At 42.5% G+C, this 23,984-nt stretch overlaps 1 protein-coding gene across 1 annotated transcript in view; it reads left to right on the top strand.

The window, feature by feature from the left end:
- LOC145414591 (sodium channel protein 1 brain-like) overlaps positions 1–23,984 on the top strand; it is a 1,229,691-nt gene that overhangs the window by 601,958 nt on the left and 603,749 nt on the right. The window contains exon 20 of the mRNA XM_080284113.1: positions 16,786–16,961. Coding sequence (XP_080140239.1) covers positions 16,786–16,961 — 176 coding nt within the window. The remainder of the gene's footprint in view (positions 1–16,785; positions 16,962–23,984) is intronic.

Genomic DNA, 23,984 nt, shown 5'->3' with positions numbered 1-23,984 from the left:
CAGAGTGGGTCGGTTTGGGAAGGTACATCATTATCGGCAACGTGCAGGTTTCCCATGATGTTCCGGAAGCGATCTCTGGCCATGTACTTGTTGAAGGTCGGTGAGGGTAGTAAGGGGTCCATGGACCAGTATTCTTCCAACTCATGCTTCTTGGAGTGTGGCATAAGAAGCATGAGGGCAAAGAACACATACAGCTCCTGCACTCCCAGCATGGTCCACTGTTGCATCTTGGCTGCACCTGTACCACTAGCAGCACGTTGTGATTCGAACCTGTTGGTCTCATCACATATGTGCTGCATGACTTCGTCATCTAGGAAGGCCAAAAGGTAGTCGACACACTCAGCATTTTCGTCCATAGTGAAGGCAGGCTGAACTCCTGACGAGCTCTCATCGAAAACCAGGTTTTCGGGGACAAAATCTGACCCTTCCGTCCACGCGAAGGCGTCCAGGATTCCCTGGCGTGGCGGTGGAGGGATGGTGGTGGTGGTGGTGGTGGAGGTTGGCTGAGAGGGAGGCTTATCTCGGTCAAGGTCACTCGCACTGACCCTAGGTTGCCGTACAGCACTAGCAGCCCTTACCCTACTAGCTACACTACTTCTCACTCTCTTAGATCTACCTCTACCTCTACGGCCGGCCTTCACTGTTGATGCTGGTGGTGACTCCGACGACGAAGACTCCGGAGATAACTCAGCCGACGATGATGACGAGATGAGTAAAGCGGAGCTTGGGGAACGGGGAGGTGAATGCTCTCGTGACTCATGGCGGGCTGGGTCACGTGGGGGCATTGTTCTGGGGCTAACACGCCGCCTTTTCACTCCCTTCCCAAATTCTTATCCTTCCTGCACTAAAGGCTCCTTTCCCTTGGAGCTAGACACAGATTCACTGGTAGGAGCACTTGTTGTCGCTGTTTCTGGCGCGATAACTTCACCCGGCTCATCACACGATTCACCGGAATCGTCAAAATCGCTGTCCATTATTATCATCGACAATTCAGCAAGTTCTCGTGCCACTGCAGAGTCACTGAGGCCTTTCCTGCTTGCCTCAACACTTTTCTTGGGGGTAGAGGTCACGGGGCCCTTTGCAATGGGCGCAGATGTGGCAGGAATGGCGGGGCGCGAGTGCGACATGTTGTCTCTGCAGTGGAGGACAAGGAACTAAATGCCGCGGCTTATCTGAAAAGGGAAGGGTTGACAATGACACTTTAGGCTGACTGCTGCTAACTTACAGGCTAATTTTTTATAGGTAGAAAATCTCGGCAATAAATAAAGAAATAGGTAGTTCCAGGTGAATGTAAATGTCAATTAGGATTCTCCCTTCCTTTCTGATATATATTTTTATTACAGACATCGATTACAAGGCATAAATCAAAGGGGAAATTACCGTGGTAATGTAGCGAATGAATGCACGTGAGGTTTTGTCGGGTGATAATTAGGCAATTTCTGGAGTATAACACTATCACTTACCTGTTTTTTTTTTGGTATATATTATTGGGTAAAAATATTGGGCATAGGGCTTATTTCAATGGATGAAATCTGTGGAAAAAGAAGGGGGAAATTTCCGTAGCGCAGCGCAGCGTGGGAGGTGAGAGGAGAGGGTAATGGAGGGCAGGTAGGGAGGGGAGTCACGAAGGGGGTAAATTATCTGAGAAGGGAAGGGTTGACAATGACACTTTAGGCTTACTGCTGCTAACTTACATGCTAATTTTTTATAGGTAGAAAATCTCGGCAATAAATAAAGAAATAGGTAGTTCCAGGTGAATGTAAATGTCAATTAGGATTCTCCCTTCCTTTCTGATATATTTTTTTATTACAGACATCGATTACAAGGCATAAATCAAAGGGGAAATTACCGTGGTAATGTAGCGAATGAATGCACGTGAGGTGTTGTTAGGTGATAATTAGGCAATTTCTGGAGTATAACACTATCACTTACCTTTTTTTTTTTGGTATATATTATTGGGTAAAAATATAGGGCATAGGGCTTATTTCAATGGATGAAATCTGTGGAAAGAGAAGGGGGAAATTTCCGTAGCGCAGCGCGGCGTGGGAGGTGAGAGGAGAGGGTAATGGAGGGCAGGTAGGGAGGGGAGTCAGGAAGGGGGTAAAATAGCTAAAATGTCAACAATGGATGGGAGTACAGATGAGATTTGGAGTGCTGACTAGTGTTGGACATTGGCAGGACTGATATATGATACAAGCCACCACTTGAGAGCCCGGGATAATTCAAAATAACACAGAATCACAAAAGTGACGCCCCGCTGTATGATCCATTGTAGCCGAGCGTCACGAAAGTGACGCCCCGCGGTTAAGGGGTTAAACAATAGTGGGTACTCCTGTGGAAGATTTTAATGGGTTGATAGGTGAACAAACTGAGTCTTTGATGCATTAAAAACAAGATTTTTTTACCCCAGTCAGAGATACGAGCCAAGTCAGGCATTAGGTGCGCCCTGGCCTTATCCCTTGTTTGTTGAAGTAACTGCTGAGATGGACGTTGCAGGAACCGAATGGAAAGGTGGAATCATCAGCGTACAAGTGGATAGGATTAGATGTACAGCTTGGAAGGTCATTGATGAACAAAAGAAAGAGAGATGGTGATAGGACAGAGCCCTGAGGGACACCACTGTTGATAGATCTAGAAGAATGATGGCCATCTACAACAGCGACTATAAAACAACCAGAAAGGAAGCTAGAGATGAAGGCACAGATAGAAGGATAGAAACCATAAGAAGGCAGTTTGGAAATTATAGATTTATACCAGACTCAATCGAAAGCCTTTGAGATGTCAAGTGCAATGGCAAAGCTTCCACCAAAGTCCTGAAAGGAGGATGACCAGGAGTCTGAAAGGCAGGTGAGAAGATCGCCAGTGGAGCATTGCTGATGGAACCCCTACTGATGATCAGAAAGAATGTCGTGATAGGAAAGATGCCTTAAGATTTTTCTGTTAAGAATAGACTCAAAAACTTCTGAGACACAGGATGTTAAAGCAATTGGATGATAGTTGGAGGGTTGGGAATGGTCACCCTTCTTTGGGACTGGCTGAATGAGGGCAAACTTCCAGCAAGAAGGAAAGGTACAAGTTGAAAGACAAAGGCAATAGAGTTTACCTAGACAGGGTGTAAGCGCAAGCACAGTTTTTGAGGACAACAGGAGGGACCCCATCAGGCCCATATGCCTTGTTAGTATTGAGGCCAGTGATGGCAGAAAATATATCAGCTGAAGAAATTTTAATGTCAGTCATGAGGAGGTCAGAGGGGGGAAGTGATGGAGGAACAGCACCAGAATCGTCTAAGGTGGAACTGGAGGACCAAGTCCGAGCAAACAGATCTGTTTATCAGTAGAAGAAATAGCTACAGAGCCACTAGAGTAGAAAAGTGGAGGGAAGGATGATGAGGTAAAGTCGTTAGAAAGGTTTTTGGCAAGGTGCCAGAAGGAGCGGGAAGAATTTGATTTGGAGAGTTGAGAGCATTTAGTACAGATGAAATTAATTTTAGCAGAGTGAAGAACAGATTAGCACGATTCTGGGCAGAAACATAAACAAGTTGTGATTCAGGGATGGGTTGGCTCTGGTACCTTTTATAGGCCCTCTCCTTGTTGTGGACAGCTTTAGAAGAAGCGTGATTAAAACAAGGCTTTCTTTCATTAGTCAAAGGATGTGAGAAGGGAATGTATGCTTCCATGTCTGAAAGAATAACCTCCGTAATGTGCAAGGCACACTCAGGTGGCTCCTGGCCATGGAAGCAATAATCATTCCAGGGAAAATCAAAGAAGTACTGCCTGAGGGCCTCCCAAGCTGCAGCTCCGAGGTGCTACAATTGACATTTCTTTGGAGAGTCCACAGGCCATACTGGAGCGATAGGACAGGTTAGGGCAATAAGGTTGTGATTGGAAGAGCCCAACAGAGAGGAAAGATTAACAGTGTAAGCAGAAGGATTAGTTGTAAGGAAGAGGTCAAGTATGTTGGAGCTCTCTCCAAGGCGGTCAGGGATACGAGTAGCATGCTGTACAAGCTGCTCTAGGTCGTTAAGGGTAGAGAAGATGTAGGCTTGTTCACCAGGTGGATTAGTGAAAGAAGATACGCCACTTTCAGTCCTTTTGCATTTTTTTTTATTGTGTTCTCTCTCTTTCTCTCTTTGCTTTGGTACCACTTTCTCAGTTTCTGATCCATAACTCTTCAGTTGAACTCTGGCTTCTCTTCGTCTGTTTTCTGGTCGTTTTTTTTGCTTCGCGTCCTTATCAAGTTCCTTTATTCTAGCTCTGTCTTCCTCATTTGCTTCTCTCTTTATCCAGATATTTTTAAATCCTTCCTTGTCAGTTAATTTCCAAGTCTTGTTGATTATTTCATTGACTGTGACCTGAGATTGAAATTTTACTTTTAGTGGCCTTGTCCCTCCCTCCACATATTTTCTCAGCCTAAACATTTCTTCAATCCCCTCTTGGGCTTTGTCGTTTCCTTCCATAACTGTTGACTACGGTACTTCCTTCGCCCTTCTCAGTTCTTCCCTTTCTCAACATTTCTTCAATCCCCTCTTTGGGTTTGTCCTTTCCTTCCATAACTGTTGACTACGGTATTTCCTTCACCCTTCTCAGTTCTTCCCTTTCTCTTTCTGACCTCACTGACATCGTTTTCTTTCAAACTTGAGATAATCACACATTTTTTCTTGTCTTCTGCATCTCTGACTAGTGATTCTTTACTTATTAATACCTTCACCACTTCCTTCTCCACCTTTTCCAGGTTTTCCTCTTTCTGTTGTTCTAAAATCTCCTTAAAACTTATTTTATCTTCCTGTTGAGTTGGATATCCTTGATGTGTTCCTCATGCATATTAGTTTTATATTCATGCTCATCAAGTTTACATCTCATCTTGCCCCTGTCCTCCTCCAACTGCTTATTTTCTCATTTAAGCTGTTTTATTTCACTTGCGAGTGTGTGTGTGTGTGTGTGTGTGCGTGTGCGCATGCATGCGTGCGTGTATGTGTGCATGCACATGCATGCATGCATTCATGTGCGTGTGCATGTGTGCACACATAGTGGGAGGGTGGAGGAGTAGCTCATAGGGAAACCTATTGTTAATTAGAGCAACAGGTCAGAGATCAAGGGCACAGAGCTAGGTCAAATGTTGGTATAGCAAAATCAGTATAAAAAATTGACTAAACTTGGGGAAAAAGTTGAGAGTAAGACAAAAATGAAGTGATTCAATTTTGAAACAAAGGTTAAAAATCAAAGTACTGTTCGTGGATGTAATTTTTTTTTAGTTTTACACCATGTCCCTTTTTTTTCGATAAGGGCTAAGGCGTTGCCCCTGGATAGAGGACTTTTGGTTTTGAGTGTGTAGCACTTCATGACTGGATGTCCTTCCTGATGTTTACCAATGACCCTTGGGTGGACTTGAGCCTCATACCCTTTGGTCAGAACGCTAACCCACTGAGCCACGGTTGCTACAACCAGCTAGGTAACAGGAGCGGACTGCCTCTCCCGGCAAGGCAGATTACACAGGTGCAGCACGAACTCACAACTCTTTAGTCTCGAGTCAGGCACTCTGCCACTGAGCCCCCATGTGCTCCTTAAAGGAAATTCTCATGAAGGTGGAGTCGAACGACAGACTTTCAGGTCACATCCCCTCACATATCTTGGCTTCTAACGTGGTTCGATCACAGGCCTCACTAACCAGACACAGTGTCTACCTGTGTTGGCTGTAGTGGTTTCTTGTTAACAGAATAAATTAAACAGTTTTGATCTGATTTTAACCAAACCTGGTAGAAGTGTTAAAGGTCAGCCAAGAAGTAAACTTTTTTATTTTTTTAGAATAAGAAGGTCAAAGGTCAAGAGTACATGGCAGGGTCAAGCTCAACAGTTTTTATTCAATTTAGATCAAACCTTGAGGAAAGCTTGAAAGTGAGGCCAAAATAAAAGGATTCTATTTTGAGACAAATCAGCAAGGGCAAAGGGACAGGGAAAAGTTAGAGGCCAAGGTCACATGGCAAGGTTAACTCAAACAGTTTCTATCTGATATGAACCAAACTTGGTGGAAGGGTTAATGGACAGGCATGAACTAAGTGATTCAGATTTGCGAGCAACCAGGCAAAGGTCATGGTCACGGGACAAAGTCAGATTTCAAGCTATTATGTATGTGTGTGAACAGTTTAGCTAAAGCAGCTTTCTGTTTGATGTGGATAAAATTTGATGGATTGGTTGCAGATCATCCAAGGGGTTGATCAGTTGTTTTTGAGATCAGTTTGTCAGAGATCGTGGTCACTTGGCAAAGTCAGCTTAAACAGCTTTTATCCAGTGGAGACAAAACTTTGTGGAAGTGTTTTGGTTAAATAACGGATAAAGAGATTTGATATTGAGAACACCCAGTTAAGGGTCAGAGTCACAGGGAAAAGTCAAAAGTCAGAAACCGTGATAAAAAAAGTATCTCTAACCATTTTGATCTGATGTGAATCAGAGCTGGTGGAAGAGTAATCTGTCAAATGTCAAGGTAAGAGTCACAGGGCAAAGTAAAATATATGACCCTGAGACTAGTTGGTGGATGGGGATGTTCCACTCTTCCAGTGCTCCTTCGTGTCTTATATTTAATAATGGACTCTCATTTCCATTATAATGCTGCCTTCCTTTATGTCCCTTCAGAGTTGAGTATATTTTGTACTATACTGTACTGTAACTTATGGAAGTTATAATCAATAGTTTACATACAACATATGCTGGTCTCTACACAAGTTTATGGTGAGCATGGGAAGAAGCAATCCTCAAAATCAGAGAGACAGAAGGTGATAACTTAGGGAAGGGGAAACAGGTAACCTTTACAGTTTCTCAGTTTTCCCTCCCCGACCCATTTCCATCCCTGTGATTCAAGTTTGAAGCATGATACCTGTATTGATTGATACTTTTTTTTTTTTTTATGTGAGGAAGAGGGAACCAAAGGCCATGAGCCCGCAATAACAGTTCCCTCCAAGAGAAAACAGAATACAAGAGAGAGCCAAGTTCAAGATCCATTCATTTCGAGATACATGGACGCACTTCGTTTGAAAGACTGGAGATCATAGGCAGCAGGATATACAGACAGAGGGAGACAGTTCCAGAGTTGACCTGTTGCATAAATGAAGGACTGGGAGTAACGGTTAACTCTTGCATTAGAGAGTTGGACAGAAAAGGGATGAGAGTTTGCTGCTAGACGGGTGCTACGCATCCGTCGTAGAGGTGGAGGAATGCATGCAGACAGTTCAGAGGAGCAGTGACCATTAAAGTAGCGATAGAAAAGAGATAATGATGCAACAGTGCAGCGAAGAGACAGAGGTTGAAGGGAGTCAGTAAGAGTAGGAGAGTTAATGAGATGAAAAGCCTTTGACTCCACCCTATTGAGAAGAGCTGTATGTGGGGAGCCTCCCCACGCATGAGAGTTGTACTCCACACAGGGGCAGATAATACCCCTGTATAGAGTCAACAATTGTGCAGGGGTAAAGAAAGAACGCAGTCGGCTTTGCACACCGAATCTCTTGGAAGCAGATTTTACAAGAGATGTAATATGATCTTTCCAAGATAAGTCCCGAGTAAATGAAACCCCAAGCATGTTCAAGGATGATGCAGGATTAAGCTGAATATTATTAGACATTAGTGGGTATACCTGTCGAAGATTTTGACGGGTTGACAGGTGTAAGAACTGAGTCTTAGATGCATTAAAAACAACAAGATTATTTTTACCCCAGTCAGAGGTACGAGCCAAGTCAGACATTAGGTGTGCCATAGCCTAATCCCTTGTTTGTTGAAGTAACTGCTGAGATGGACGTTGCGAGAACCGAATGGAAAGGTGAAGGGTGGAGTCATCGGCGTATGAGTGGATAGGGTTAAGTGTACAGCTTAGAAGGTCATTGATGAATAAAAGGAAGAGAGTTGGTGATAGGACAGAGCCCTGAGGAACACCACTGTTGATAGATCTAGGAGAAGAACGATGGCTGTCTACAACAGCGGCTATAGAACAACCAGAAAGGAAGCTAGCGATGAAGGCACAGATAGAAGGATAGAAACCGTAAGAGAGCAGTTTGGAAATTAAAGATTTTTGCCAGACTCGATCGAAAGCCTTTGAGATGTCAAGTGCAATGGCAAAGCTTTCACCAAAGTCCCGAAAGGAGGATGACCAGGAGTCTGAAAGGTAGGTGAGAAGATCACCAGTGGAGCATCCCTGATGGAACCCGTACTGATGATCAGAAAGAAGGTTGTGATAGGAAAGATGCCTTAAAATTTTTCTATTGAGAATTGACTCGAAAACTTTTGAAATACAGGACGTTAAAGCAATTGGACGATAGTTGGAGGGTTGGAAGTGGTCACCCTTCTTTGGGACTGGCTGAATTAGAGCTCCAGCAAGAAGGAAAGGTACAAGTTGACAGACAAAGGCGAAAGAGTTTGCCTAGGCAGGGTGTAAGCACAGAAGCACAGTTTTTGAGAGCAACAGGAGGGACTCCATCAGGCCCATATGCCTTATTAGTATTGAGGCCAGTGATGGCAGAATACATCAGCTGAAGAAATTTTAATGTCAGCCATGAGGAAGTCAGAGGCAGGAAGTGATGGAGGAACAGCACCGGAATCGTCTATAAGGTGGAATTGGAGGAGAAAGTCTGTGCGAAGAGATCTGCTTCATCAGTAGAAGAAATAGCTACAGAACCATCAGAGTAGAAAAGAGGAGGGAAGGATGATGAGGTAATGTTGTTAGAAAGGTTTTTGACAAGGTGCCAGAAGGAGCGGGAAGAATTTGAGGTTGAGAGTTGAGAGCATTTAGCACGGATGAAATTATTTTAAGCAGAGCGAAGAACAGACTTTGCACGATTCCGGGCAGAAACGTAAAGATGATGTGATTCAAGGGTGGGTTAGCTCCGGTACCTTTTGTTGGCCCTCTCCTTGTTGCGGACAGCATTAAAACAAGCGTGATTAAACCAAGACTTTCTTGCATTAGTCAAAGGATATGAGAAAGGAATGTATGTTTCCATGCCCGAGAGAATAACCTCCGTAATGTGCAAGGCACACTTAGATGGCTCCCAGCCATGGAAGGAATAATCATTCCAGGGAAAATCAAAGAAGTACTGCCTGAGGGTCTCCCAATCTGCGGCTCCAAAATGCCACAGACAACGTTTCCCTGGAGAGTCCACAGGCCGTACCGGAGTGATAGGACAGGTCAAGGTGATAAGGTTGTGATTGGAGGAGCCCAACGGAGAGAAAAGATTAACAGAGTAAGCAGAAGGATTAGTTGTAAGGATGAGGTCAAGTATGTTGGAGCTCTCTCCAAGGTGGTCTGGGATACGGGTAGGGTGCTGTACAAGCTGCTCTAGGTCATTAAGGATAGAAAAGATGAAGGCTTGTTCACCAGGTGGATCAGTGAAAGGAGAGGAGAGCCTAAGGTGGTGGTGAACATTGAAATCTCCAAGAATGGAGATTTCAGAGAAAGGAGAAATGGATAGAATGTGTTCCATCGTAGAAGCAAGATAGTCGAAGAATTTTTGATAGTCAGTAGAATTAGGTGATAAGTAAACAGCACAGATATATTTAGTCAGAGAATGACAGGAAAGCCGAAGCCAGAGTGTAGAGAATTCAGAAGAATCGAGTTCAGGAACACGAGAACAAGATAAGTCGTTGCGTATATTGTATATACACAACAGCCACCTTTGGCTTTGAAATGAGTATAGAGAAAGTAGGAGGATACAGATAAGGGTTTGCTGTCAGTTGCCTCTGACAGCTGAATCTCAGTTAGAAGAAGAAGGTGAGGTTTAGAGGAGGAGAGGTGATGCTCAACAGAGCGAAAGTTAGAGGAAAGGCCGCGAATGTTGCAGAAATGAAGAAGAAGAGAGTCAGACAGTGGTTCCAGGCACCTCGAGTCGTCACCGGGAGAGGGGCAGAAGGTGGGAGCATTTATGGTACCCCCCCCCGGGGTCTCCAAGGCTGGGTGATGAAACGCCATGATTTTTTTTTTTAATTTTGGAAAAGGAAGTGTGGTGTGTACTGTGCATGTAGTTTGGTGTAGATAGTTAGAGAAATTTGTGTTGAAGAGCATGCTGGCCTACTCTCTGTGTAACTGAGACACTATAAAAGTTCAGCAAAGGGGGATGGTCAGGAACTAGTCCTGAGGGCTGATGAAACGGGAGCTCCATCACTCCCTGTCATCAGCTTTCCATCCACCTCGGGAGTACTGCCCTGCTCGACTGGTGCTGCAGTCTACTCCTCAGAAAAAAAAGTAAAAGTCCTGTAATCTGAATCGCAGGGGACCAAGGGTCTCTCACAATATTGTTTTTTTTTTCCGGACTACTGGGAGGGCCCTTTGAAAACATTAAAAATATGTACATGGTCATTAAATAATTACTTAAAATTATATGGGTTATTGTTCTACTCACCAGAAATGCATTGAAATGTAGATGAATAGTTGCAGGCAGGTACATCCAAGTCCAAGGACAAGTCCAAACCAGATAAATCCTTAGGTAATGGCCAGAAAAATTTGAAAAAAGACCAGAAAATTTCAAAAAATTTTGCCTTGACAAATTCAGAGTATTGGGATTTTCGGATTATTGTTGGTTGGATTGGAGGACTTTTACAGTATTACTAGTACCTGTACTGTGGTTGTAAGTGTTGTACTAATAATAGTAAATATCAATAAATGGAACATTTACACAGCCTAGGAACATGTACGGTGGTAGTTTTCTCTCACTTTTGGTGCTGGGAGTTCGTTTAGTTCATACACAGTAAATTTTGTTCATGGCATTACTAGACCTATACATAATTTAGCCATGTAAATTTGTAAGAGGGTAATTCTACATAGCATTTAAAGATTGCCAGCATTTCCAAGGAATTGTAAGAGGGTAGTAAATTTCAATAAATGGAACATTTACAAGGCCCAGGAACATGTACAGTGGAAGTTTTCTCTCACTTTTAGTGCTGGGAGTTCCTTTGGTTCATACACAATTAATTTTGTTCATGGCATTACTAGACATATGGATAATTTAGCAATATAAATTAATAAGAGGGTAATTCTGCACATCATTTAAAGATTGCCAGCATTTCAAGGAATTGCAAGAGGGTCTCTACACAGCTACAGTACACTGACATGTATACGTTTGTGTTAATTGCCATGATAATTATGATGACTAATTAACATACAGGAACATAGGATCCCCAAATTTGAGTGTTTATATGGCCTGATGTCTGACCTTACGAAAAATATCTAGAAGTCCTAAATAAAAGAAATGAAAATGGAGTCTTGGGGGTATTGGACTAAGGAACAGTTATGCCAGGTTTGGAATGAATCAGTGAAGAAATAAAGGTTTGTTGCCAAGTTGACAAGTATTTGGAAGAAAAAAGAAAGAACGAAACTGAAGTAATACAATAAATGCCTAATGATCATATTTACCACCAGTGGAAGTATTTACCCTCTTTTGATGCTAGAAGCAAGGAAATACAAGATAGGTCTTACTTTTGGCTGTGTAAACATTCAGTCATAATCAAAAAATAACTTTTTCATATTATGACTGTCTGTGTATTTACCTTTATAAATCGGATGATGAGCGTAGATGTAAATAAATAAAACAACATAAAGGCTTATATATATATATATATATATATATATATATACACACCAGGGTCCCAATTAGCGCGTGATCAAATAGTGCGAGCTGTCTCTTAATATCCACAACGTCTCAACAATGTTGGTGCAGCCACCACAGAAGATGTGATTACTGCAGCATCTATCGAGGATGCATTACAGGACGTGAGACAAGAGGCAGCACCAGAAACACCAGGAGAACTCTCCATAATGCAGATCAGCCGAATGTTGGCTGCTGCAGAAGCCTTAACCCTTTGGCTGCAGGTCAGTGAGAAGAAATGGGGAAAAAATGGTGTGTTTTCAACTCGTGTTTTATCCCACTTATCCTTAATCTTAAGAGCTAATATTCTTGTCAGCCAAGCTTCAATCTTTCTACTATCGTTAGCAACAAACTGCATGTCCGTATGCACTCCAAGCCCGGAGAACGATTTGAGAGAATACAAGGTGTGTTGTGATCGTCTGACACCGGAAAGACCCCAGTGAGGTGGATATTTCCACCAAACCACAAGATTTTTTTCCGTACAAATTAGGATTCCTTCCACGTTACCTCATCACAGTACAGTAATTACAATAATCTATCTATCTATATACCTAGGCTGCTTCCCCCAAGGAAAGGGAGGTAATAATGATAATAAATAAAACAAAAAATACTTCTAGCCTGTCTCATATGGTTTTATTACGATAATCCAATGTTTACGCTAGATTTTAGCAAAACTAGTGTTAAGAGGAAAATCATTACAAACTTTATAAAAATTCATGAATGACTTTTATTACCACTTACTTTCATAAAACTCATTGATATTATGTCACGAGTTATTTAATTGAATAGCTGCACAGTTTGCAGCCGCAAAAATGTTCGCTTGCTAATGCTCTTAGCATATGACTTCTTTGATTATAGCAAAAATATCACCTAATCACTTGTATTTTATCACAGTAATTCTATCTATCTATCTATCTATAGCCTGACGCCCTAATCCCGCAAAGGGTGGCCGCAGACAAAACGCCTCCAAGTCACTCTGTCACCCACCATTTGACTCCCCTCCCCCCAACTCACCCCCCCCTCCCTCATATACCTCTCAACTCCATCCCTCCACCTCATCCTCGGTCTACCCCTCCCTCTCCCTCCCTCCACCTCACCTACATACACCCTCTTAGTCAGTCTTTCATTCTCCATCCTCTCCACATGTCCAAACCACCTCAGTGTATTTCTCCTAATCTTTTCAACCACATCCACATCTACCCCACAACGTTCCTTCACTTCTTCATTCGTCAACCTGTCCCTCCATGTCACTCCACATGCTCCTTTCAAGTAACTCATTTCCACTGCTCTCACTCTTGACTTGTTCCCCTCTTGCAAGGTCCACGCCTCGCTTCCATACGTCAGGGTAGGGATCACAATACCATCATGCAGTGACTTCTTAACTTCCATACTCACCTCCCTATTTCTCATCACTGCTTTCAGTGTGCCAACAACCTTCCTTCCCTGCTGTACCCTTTCACGTACTTCATCCCCCAAAGTTCCATCCTTACTCATCAAACTACCCAAGTACTTGAATGCACTCACATTCTCCATATCCTCACCATCCAACCTCACTGCACACTCTGTGACTCCATTCCTCTCAAAGCAGTAATTCACAGTATAATATAAAATAACACTTTCAGCCACTCTAGTATGATTTTAGTGCGATTTGTATGCATATTGCTTCATATTTTTTACGAGAGAGATTGAGAGAGTAGGAGGGCAGCAAACTAGTTTAGACCAGCTCATCGAGGGTGTGTGTACACGTGGGCGTGTATGTACGTTTACTATTATTTAGTACTAGGGTAATTGTCAGTGTTTAAAAGTTTAACTCCTAAAGTTGGAGTCACTCATTCACCAAATGAATTTTTCCCCATAAGTTATGTGTTTCAATTAGTGCGATATCAAATAGTGCGTGCTCACACATCCACCATAGAGGCGCGTTAATTGGGACCTAGGTATATATATACTGTATATATATATATATATATATATATATATACATTAACCTCTCAACTAACATGAGTTTAAAAAACGCTTTTTCGTTTTAACATAAGCAAATGTTGAAGGAGATATGTTTAACTAACAAGGGTTTCTCGATTTAACGCAACTTTACACGTACGTGATGGTTTCATATTAGCCGCGCGCGCCTTGGACAGTCCAAAACTGATAGACCGTGTGTGGCAGTTTATGCATAAATACAATTTTTTATTTGTCTGTTGCTTAAACTGGTTTTATTCAAACTATAATATTCGAAAATGAAGTTTGGCCCCATTCTGAGCAATTTGGCTCATTTTTGGTCAAAATTTGGCTAGGAAAGTGATGGCAGATCTAAATTGTTACAACTTGATACTGCAGAACAGAAAGAAGAAAACCATTCACACCAAGATAGAGCAGTTCTTTATGAAGAAAACAGAAAACTTAAGGGAGTTATCTTCATGACCAGTAGCACGGGAGTCAGAGGAAGAGGAAGAGGAAGGACAGCAGAGCTAGGAGGGACAACAAATTTAGGGTGGGGAGCAGCGGGAGGTGGGGTAGCGGGATGAGGAGGGACAGCAGCAAACGACGACTGATGCACAGACGAAGTGAGGCTGTGTTGTTATTGTTTGTGACCTACTTACTGTAATGAAAATGTTACTTCTACTGAAGTGTTTTTATGACCTACTAATGCATTAATAATGTTGAGGAACTTTCACAATGCTGTGAATAAAGCAGAATTGAAAGAAAATCCACGTAAAAAACGAAAACGGTATGTATTTGGGGAGAAGTACACAATGCTTCGGCCCAGCTAGGGCTTAAATGTTGTTTATTTCTCCCCAAATTTACTGTTATTGTTTTTTACATGGATTTTCCCTCAAATTAATATTGTTGCTTGCAATAAAAGAGGTACAAGGTAGGGTAGTGGATGTTGGAGTGGCCCTGGTGAGAGAGGATAGTGTTTGGAAACTCCCTGTACTGTTGTTTGCAGATGATACTGTGTTGTTGAGTGAAGACGAAAGGGAGCTGCAAGGCTTGGTGGATGAGTTTGGGAGAGTGTGTAAGAAACGGAATCTAAAGGTGAATGTAAGGAAGAGTAAAGTGATGGTCTTTGAGAGAGTTGAAGTCAGTGAATGTACAATGAGGTTGGATGGTGAGGAATTGGAAAATGTGAGTATGTTTAAGTACTTGGGTAATGTGATGAGTAAGGATGGAGATTTGGAGGGTGAAGTGCTTGAAAGGGTACAGCAGGGAAGAAAGGTTGCTGGTTCTTTGAAAGCAGTGATAAGAAACAGGGAAGTGAGCATGGAAGTGAAAAAGTTACTACATGACAGTATTGTGATACCAACTCTAACGTATGGAAGTGAAGCTTGGACGTTGTTGGAAGGACACAAGTCAAGAGTGAGAGCAGTGGAAATGAGTTATTTAAGAGGAGTCTGTGGAGTCACATGGAGAGACAGGCTGACGAATGAGGATATAAAGGAGCATTGTGGTGTGGATTGGATGTGATAGGAAGCGTTATGAGGAACACACTGAGGTGGTTTGGCCATGTTTTTTTTTTTTTTTTTTTTTTTTTTTTTTTTTTTTTTCCGCGTGTGTGTGTGTGTCCAACTCTGGGCATAGGCTTCACAGCCTGCTATCAAGGCCAAGCAGTCCTCCTACATACCATACACCACTACATGTCACCACTTCGGCGCTAACACCCACCGTCCATATTGAATACATGCTAGGGCTGCCTCATACAGGACTGGTGTATTGGTATTAGCGGGGGTATTTTTACGATATGTCGGCGGGTCTCCTGGTAGATCAGTAAAGCCTGATTTAATGAAATTCAAATCCTTAAACTGTTCCCTGCCCCAGCTGGGATTCGAACCTGGGTCCGTTAGAACTGCAGGCCACCTCTCTACCGATTGAGAGACTGACGAAGAGTATATGTGAGTGAGGTGGAGGGGGGAAGAGGGAAGGGGAGGCCGAGGATGAGATGGAGGGATGGGGTGGAGAGGTATATGAAAGAGGGGAGTGTGAGTTGGGAGCAGGGCAGTGAAATGGCGGGGGACAGGGCGTCGTGTAGGCGATTTGTTTGTGGCCACCCCAAATGGGATTGAGGCGTCTGGCAATTGATAGATAGATAGATAGAAGTTTAGAGTAGCATAACTCCCCCGAAATGGGTAGACTTTCCCAGAGTCCAGGAATGTAACCCCCAATATTACCATTGTTTCTTATGGGAAAATTATGTTTTAAAAAATGCGTTTTTAACTAACGCGACCTCTCCAGGAACCTAACCCTCTCGTTATTTGAGAGGTTACTGTATATATATATATATATATATATATATATATATACACACACACACACACACACACACACACACACACAAGAAGCGTATTCATAGTTGTGAATGCTTACCATCATCAGCTAGATGGTCAGATGTAAATTCTCCAGTTTCATCTCATATAGTTAAGATGGCGACAACATTAAATTTCCGAATTACGGCGGCTTACTTGCAGAGCAAATTAGATTCACAGTGGAACATAGTATGGAACAGCTTTCCTATTTTCTGATGTATGGACCTCTGCTCCAGGGATTCGAAATCTATTTAATTTTTATATTAATTTTTATTTATTTTTTTATTTTTTTATTAATTTTTAATGAACTGTCAGCAGTTGCAGAATAATTCAGCATGCGAATCATAGATCTCCATTTCATGGACTTCGGGACAGGGTGTATTGATATTTGCTTCTTTGAAAAAAGATAAAAGTACAAAAATTAATTTTTCTTTTGTTACTTAATGGTGTGATACAGTATACAATTCAGTCTTGTCAGTATGTGTGTGGTGTAAGTGTCCTACATAAGAAATAGTTTGACAGTTATTTCTGTAAAAACGTAAATTTTTTTCATTTGACCTGTGTGATCAGGGATGAGTTGACACAAATAAGACTGCTTTATAGTATCTTGTCTCCCACCTTTCTCACCCTTTTAATTTTTCTTCTCTTTCTGTCATATTGTATGTCATATCTCCAAGAAGTTGTAACCCAGCTCAGAGTAAAAACCCTCCTTTTTCAGTAGCAATATGAACATGAATCTGCTAAGGTGACTAGGTATTGGTGTTTGAGACAGGCACCTCTCCCTTTTACCCTAGAGTTGGGAAGATTTGCTGCACTGCGTGTACTGATATATTTCCTTTGTACCTTTCACATTCCTGCTTATTTTCCCAGACGGTAAAGAAGGAGCTTCCATGTGCATTAAACAAGACCCAGAGCTGGAGTGCTGTGGTGAGCTATGTGGGCACCATCACTAGTGGTGTCAAGGATGATGATGACCCCAGGTTCAGACGAGTGGAGGCCATCACCAAGGAACCAGCTGACTGCTTTCCAAAGAGGATTTTCAATAGGTACATCTAGCCAAGTGTTGAATTATTCTTTGGACCATTAGAATCAAGTTTTATTTTGTATATTCATCTCATCTGTGGTAGGTGGGGGCACTCACTATCCACTCACTTGATGTAGTGCTGCTCTTGGGTGTCTGCCCTTTCCTCTCCATCCTTCTTTCCTTCCATTCTCTTCTGTCTTTCTTTCCTTCATTCTTTCCTTGTCCTTCTGCCTACAGGTGACTTTACACTCCTTCTTCTGTCTTTCTTTCCTACATTCTTTCCACTTCCTTCAGCTTGTGGGTGACTCTACACTGAGTGACAAGCCAAATGGTTTCTTGTGCACCAGGAAACCATTTACTAGGCTGGGTGTTAACCATATAACCAAATTTTGCCGCCTGGTGGTTTAGTGGGTAATTATTGTGCTCCAATTGGATTGAGCCGGTGAAGGTTTATATCCAAGGGATGGTTAGGGTTGATTGCTCATGTAATGCCACTCAGGGATGAATGAGGCTGGTCACTCTCATCTTAAATGTCGGGACCAACTGCCTAGCCCCAGGCTCCTAAGCTCCTCATGGGGCAATGTAGGATTGGATGATGGATGGATGGATATTCATCTCTTCCATTTACTGTCAGAATTTAAAAATTTTGAATCACAATGAAAAGGACTCAAATTCCCAGTGTGTGTTTGTGTTTGTGTGTGTGTGTGTGTGTGTGTGTGTGTGTGTGTGCGCGCGCGTGTGCGTGTGCATGTATTTACCTATTTGTAGTATACAGGAATTGAGCTAAGCTCATGTTATCCTGTCTCCATATCTACATTTTGTCTAGTCTTGTTTTAAACACATGAATGTTGTTTGCCCACACTATCTCTTCGTCTAAGTCATTCCAAATACTTATGCTTCTATTCGAGAAACTGAACCTTTTAAGATCATTAAGACATCTAATTTTCCCCAACTTGAAGTTATGACCTCTTGTTCTTCCATCGTCCAACACAAAAAGATCCTCTCTATCCACCCTTTCCAATTCCCTTACATTTCTAAATATTGTGATCAAGTCACCTCTTTCACTTCTCTCACGCAGTGTTGGTAACTTCAGGTTTTCCAATCTCTCCTCATAGGTGAGTTCCCTTAAGCATGGTATTATCCTTGTTGCCATCGTTGAACCCTCTCTAGTTTATCAACATGCATCTTCAAATGAGGTGACCATACCACAGCCGCATACTCCAGTCTTGGTCTTATCATGGTCGCTGTCAACTCCCTCACCATTTTCTCGTCCATACAGTTAAAAGCCACTCTCATATTGGTCAGTAATCTGTAAGTTCCTCCAATGATTTTTGTTTATATTATTTTCTGGTGACAAGTCATCCTGAATAGTCACTCCCAAGTCTTTCTCATCTTTTCTGTGTGTGTGTGTGTGTGTGTGTGTGTGTGTGTGTGTGTGTGTGTGTGTGTATTTACCTAATTATATTTACCTAATTGTGATATACAGGAAATGAGCTACACTCATGGGGTCCCATCTCTGTTTCTCAATAAGTCAAATTTAGCTAAACATCCATCCATCCATCATCCAATCCTACATTGCCCCATGAGGAGCAACTGCCTAGCCCGGGGCTAGGCAGTTGGTCCCAACATTTAAGATGAGAGTGAAACTCGTTTAAGTTTTTTAAACTGGACGATCTCTTTGTCCAGACTGTTCCACAGGTCTATACATCTATAAGGAAAACTATATTTCTTGATATCCTTCAAGCAGCTTGGTTTCTTGAGTTTCATTCTGTGTCCTCATGTTACTCTCTTATCCCATACAAACAGATCTTCTTTGTCAATTTTATCTACTCCCACCATGGTCCTGAACACTGCAATCATGTCTCCTCTCTTTCTCCTTTCTTCTAAGGAAGGCAAATCCAGCTTTTCCAACCTCTTTCTATACGACAGATCTGCCAGACTGGAGACCATTTTGGTTGCTGTTCTTTGTATTCTCTCAATCTTGTTTGTATCTTTCTTTTTGTGTGGAGACTCCACTACTGCTGCATATTCTAACCTGGGATGAATCATGGCCACTATCAATTTTTTCATCATCTCATCCATATAATGAAAAGCTACTCGTATATTAGTCAGGAGTTTATACGTCTCTCTAACTGCCTTGTTAACATGTTTTTCAGGTGACAAACTATCCTGGACCAGCACTCCCAAATCTTTCTCTTCTCTCGCTTTTGTGATTGGTTCATTACCCTTCAGGTAATTCAATGATGGCCTCTTGGTACTTTTACCCATTTCCAATATTTTACATTTCTTTGCATTGAATTTCATTTCCCACATCCGGCTCCAATCGTGTATCCTATCCAGATCCTCCTGCAGCATTTTACAATCCTTCTCAACCTCTACCTTCCTCATGATCTTTGCATCATCAGCAAACAGACTTGCATAACTGTTCACTCCATCTACCATATCATTTACATAAATCAGGAACATTACTGGCGCCAACACTGAGCCCTGTGGGACTCCTCTTGTTACTTCCCTCCATCCAGACATCCTATCCTTTATTGCTGTCTTCATTTGTCTGTCTCTCAAAAGTCTCCTATCCATTCCAGGAGGTTCCCCTTCAGTCCTCCTATATGCTCTAGTTTCCACATTAGTCTCTTATGGGGTACCTCGTCGAAGGCCTCCAAATCTAAATACAGACAGTCCACCCAACCATCTCTCTCCTGTAGCACATCAATCACTCTTGAGTAAAAACTCAACAAGTTGGACACACATGACCTTCCACTTCTAAATCCAAACTGACTATCAGCCAAAATATTCATCTCTTTCAGATATTTTATCCATCTATCTTTCAGAATTTTTTCGCACATTTTTGCGACCCTGCTGGTTAGGGACACTGGTCTATAATTCCAGGGTTCTTCCCTGTTTCCTCCCTTATAAATTGGTACCACATTTGCCCTCTTCCATTATTGAGGCACTTTCCCCTCTTCCAGAGAACACACATTTAAACTGTGAATCTTATCCGCCAGTTGTTTTCTGCATTTCTTCAGTACCCAGTTAGAGATTCCATCTGGTCCTGGGGCTTTCCTTACATCTTGAGTTTCCAGTAATTTGTACACTTCCTGCACTCCCACTTTTATATATTTTATCACTACATTTCTAGTCACTCCCTCCCCTTCCACAAACTCACTTTCCCTTTTTGTGAAACCTGACTGGAAACTTTTGTTCATTATTTCTGCTTGCATTGGTGCATCTTTATATACCTCTCCTTCTACTTTCAGTTTGGTGATTCCTTCCTTTTGTTTCAGTTTGCCATTAACAAATCTATAAAACAGTTTGGGTTCATCCTTACATTTGTCTATTATACCTTTTTCAAAATTCGTTTCTTCCTCTCTACCTATTCTTGTGTAATTGCTTCTAGTTCTTTTATATTCTTCCTTTGTTCTGTTGTTACCTCTCTTTCTCCAATTGTTCCATTCATCATCTAGTCCTACGATGTCCCATGAGGAGCATAAAAGCCAGGGGCTAGGCAAGTTGGTCCTGACCCATAAGATGGGAGTGACCAGCCTCTATCTTTTTTTTGCTATCATACACCTTCTATTAAACCACTCCTTTTTTCTGTGTGTGTGTGTGTGTGTGTGTGTGTGTGTGTGTGTGTGTGTGTGTGTGTGTGTGTGTGTGTGTGTGTGTGTGTGTGCCAAGCATCCTCATGCCTCCTGTGCAACAGAATGGGAGGGAGATTAATTGAAGCCCTTTTCATATTTGGTTCGCATCCCAGTGAAATAAATCATGTATGTTCTAGGGATTCTTCTTAGCTGAATAAACCTAGAATAAAATTACTGAAGCACTCTACAGCTCCTGGTTGAAATGAATAAGTAGGTCAGTTTTTAACCCTCTTGATGCCAGGGGTTTCCCTTACCATACTGAAATGGTTTGACAGTACGCAGAATAAGATTATTTAAGTTTTCAGCAGTAGTGGAAGGATAAAGGAGCCATACTCTGGATCTCCCCATCCCTTCTGAATGTGGGACATTGAGTTTGGAGTGGGATGATGAAAGCTTTTCCTGTTTACCATCACATTCATTCATTATTCTCCTGCTTCTGTTTTGTGTCTTTTTCTTCCTTTTTTCTTCATTTATCCATCCATTCATCATCCAGTCCTACGATGTTCCATGAGGAGCATAAGAGCCAGGGGCTAGGCAAGTTGGTCCTGACACTTAAGATGGGAGTGACCAGCCTCACTCATCTCTGAGTGGCATTTATATGATCACTAAACCCCAACCACCCCTTGGATATAAACCTGCACTGGCTCAATCCAATTGGAGCACCGTAATTACTCACTAAACCACCAGGCACCATAATTTGGCTATATGGTTACCACCTAGTATGGTAAATAGTTTCCTGGTGTACAGGAAATCATTTGGCTTGTCACTCAGTGTAGAGTCACCCGTTGGCAGAAGAAAGAAGAAAGAATGAAGGAAAGAAAGACGGAAGAGGGAGTGTAAAGTCACCTATAGGCAGAAGGAAGAGGAAAGAATGAAGGAAAGAAAGACAAAGGAAGAAGGAAGGAAGAGAGGAAAGGGCAGACACCCAAAGCAGCACTATATCAAGTGAGTGGATAGTGAGTGCCCCCACCTACCGCAACCTTCCTCTTAATATTCCATCACTCTTTTTCTCACCCATTCTCATTCATTCATTATTTGCTATAATGGAAAGGATTGAAGTTGTGATCTTGTTTATATTGCCTAGGAGATATTATTCTGAGAGAGAGCAGAATGTAACACCATCTTTGTGACTATTCAGATAATCATTCACACTTGGTCATAGACTTCAGCAGTGGAAATTATTTTCCCCCATAGCAAGGTATCTTGTGGTTAGCAATAAAATGTGCAGGATTAAAATAGTTGTCCCTGTTGAAAGCTGAGGAAAATTCTAGAGAATGTTTCTTCGTAATTCAAGCAGTTTATTTAGCCAGGGATTTGCTTTAGTTTCTGGTTAATTCACTTTTGTTTTCATAGGCTCCAACATGCTTGCATGTGTCACCCTTGATCACCTAATGGTGTCTCTCCATGTTGCTCAATCTCTGGCAGCTTCCCTATTTGGTCCCTTAACCCTGAGGTCAAACTCAGTGACCTCATCCCAGTTTTTTTTTTTTTGATGGCTCACCACCCTACCCACAACATGAGCACTTCTCACTTTCTGCACCCAATTATCATCCCCCATCCTCTCCACATGCCCAAGCCATCTCAGTGTACCTCTCCTCATCACAACACCAATACACTCCAGTCCCATCTTATCTCTCAACTCTTCTATTGTAAACCTAGTCCCCCCAGGCCTTGCACTGAAGGACACACTGCCCATCCACCTAATCATTGCCATTTCTGTATGTTTCAGGCTACAAATGTCCTCTTCCTTTACTGCCCATGTCTCACCACCATATAGCATTACACTCTTAACACATGCCACATACAATGATCTCTTAGCATGGAGGGAGAGCCCTCTCAGTGTCAGGATAGACAACAGCTCCCTGATCTTCTTCCAACCACTCCTCACTCTAGCCACAGAGCTATCTCCTGCCCCACCCCCAGCACATAACATTTGTCTCCCAAATAATAAAACTCTTCCACACACTCAAGAGACTCACCAGGAAGTTTAGTCCTTTCATATCTGGCAATATCCACAAGCCCCTGCCAACACACTGCATACATGAAATCAGCATTATCATGCAGTCTGCCTCTAATACCGCTGCATATCTTCAGCACCCACTTATCACAAACACTACACAATTTGGAATTACTTCCCATGCCCTTGTGACAGATCACACATGGCCACTCCTCCTCATCTTTGACAGTACCACCCCCAGCCCTAGATACCATCACCTTTGTCTTATCAGGATTTACTCTTAAGCCCTTGTGCCCCATACCAGCAATCCACTTCCTAAATCTTTCTTCTGCCTCCCTTTCATTCTCTGCAACCAACAGTATATCATCAGTATACAATATCTCCCAAGGGAGTCCTAGGGATGCCATATCTGAGCAGTCAAAATACAGGACGCTTCCCCTGAAACCCATGCTCCCTCCTCCCAGCCCCCCTAACACACACTTTGGGCCTTTGGCATTATGAAACCTTGATATATATATATATCTCCCATTTGCACCCAATCTCCTCAATATAGGACGGAACTGGGCACTTTCAAAATTTAATAAAGAAGGGAACCCCCAGGTAGGGACCTGCGAGCTTCGCAACTATTAGCCGACAGGCGGAGGGTGGTATGCCTATCAGTCTTCCAGCAAAATCCCTTGCACAGGAATTTCGGGACCCAGTGGGTTAAACACTGATGAATCTATCAGTTTCTTTAACCCATTTGCACCCAGCGTCCTCAATATAGGACTGAACTGGGCACTTTCAAAATTAAATAAAGAAGGGAACCCCCGGGTAGGGACCTGCATGCTTCACGACTATGAGCTGACAGGCGGAGGGCGGTACACCTAGCAACCTTCCAGCAAAATCCCTTGCACAGGAATTCTGAGACCCTACAGTAGATAGATATATAGATACAGTATATATATATATATATATATATATATATACTGTATATATATTACTACATGACAGTATTATGATACCAACTCAAACGTATGGAAGTGAAGCTTGGACGTTGTTGGAAGGACACAAGTCAAGAGTGAGAGCAGTGGAAATGAGTTATTTAAGAGGAGCCTGTGGAGTCACATGGAGAGACAGGCTGACAAATGAGGGTATAAAGGAGCGTTGTGGTGTGGATGTGGATGTGATAGGAAGCGTTATGAGGAACACACTGAGGTGGTGTTGCCATGTGGAGAGGATAGAAGGTGAAAGACTGATGAAGAGAGTGTATGTGAGTGTGGTGGAGGGGGGAAGAGGGAGGGGGAGGCCGAGGATGAGATGGAGGGATGGGGTGGAGAGGTATATGAGAGAGGGGGGTGTGAGTTGGGAGCAGGGCAGTGAAATGGCGGGGGACAGGGCGACATGGAGGCGATTTATTTGTGGCCACCCCAAACGGGATTCAAGTGTCTGGCAATAGATAGATAGA

This window comes from Coenobita brevimanus, chromosome 100, assembly GCF_032717465.1.
Source record: "Coenobita brevimanus isolate Jiangsu-jjx chromosome 100, ASM3271746v2, whole genome shotgun sequence".
Taxonomy (NCBI): Eukaryota; Metazoa; Arthropoda; class Malacostraca; order Decapoda; family Coenobitidae; genus Coenobita; species Coenobita brevimanus.
Note: the sequence above shows the minus strand (reverse complement) of the source record. Positions and strands in the feature narration are given on the sequence as shown.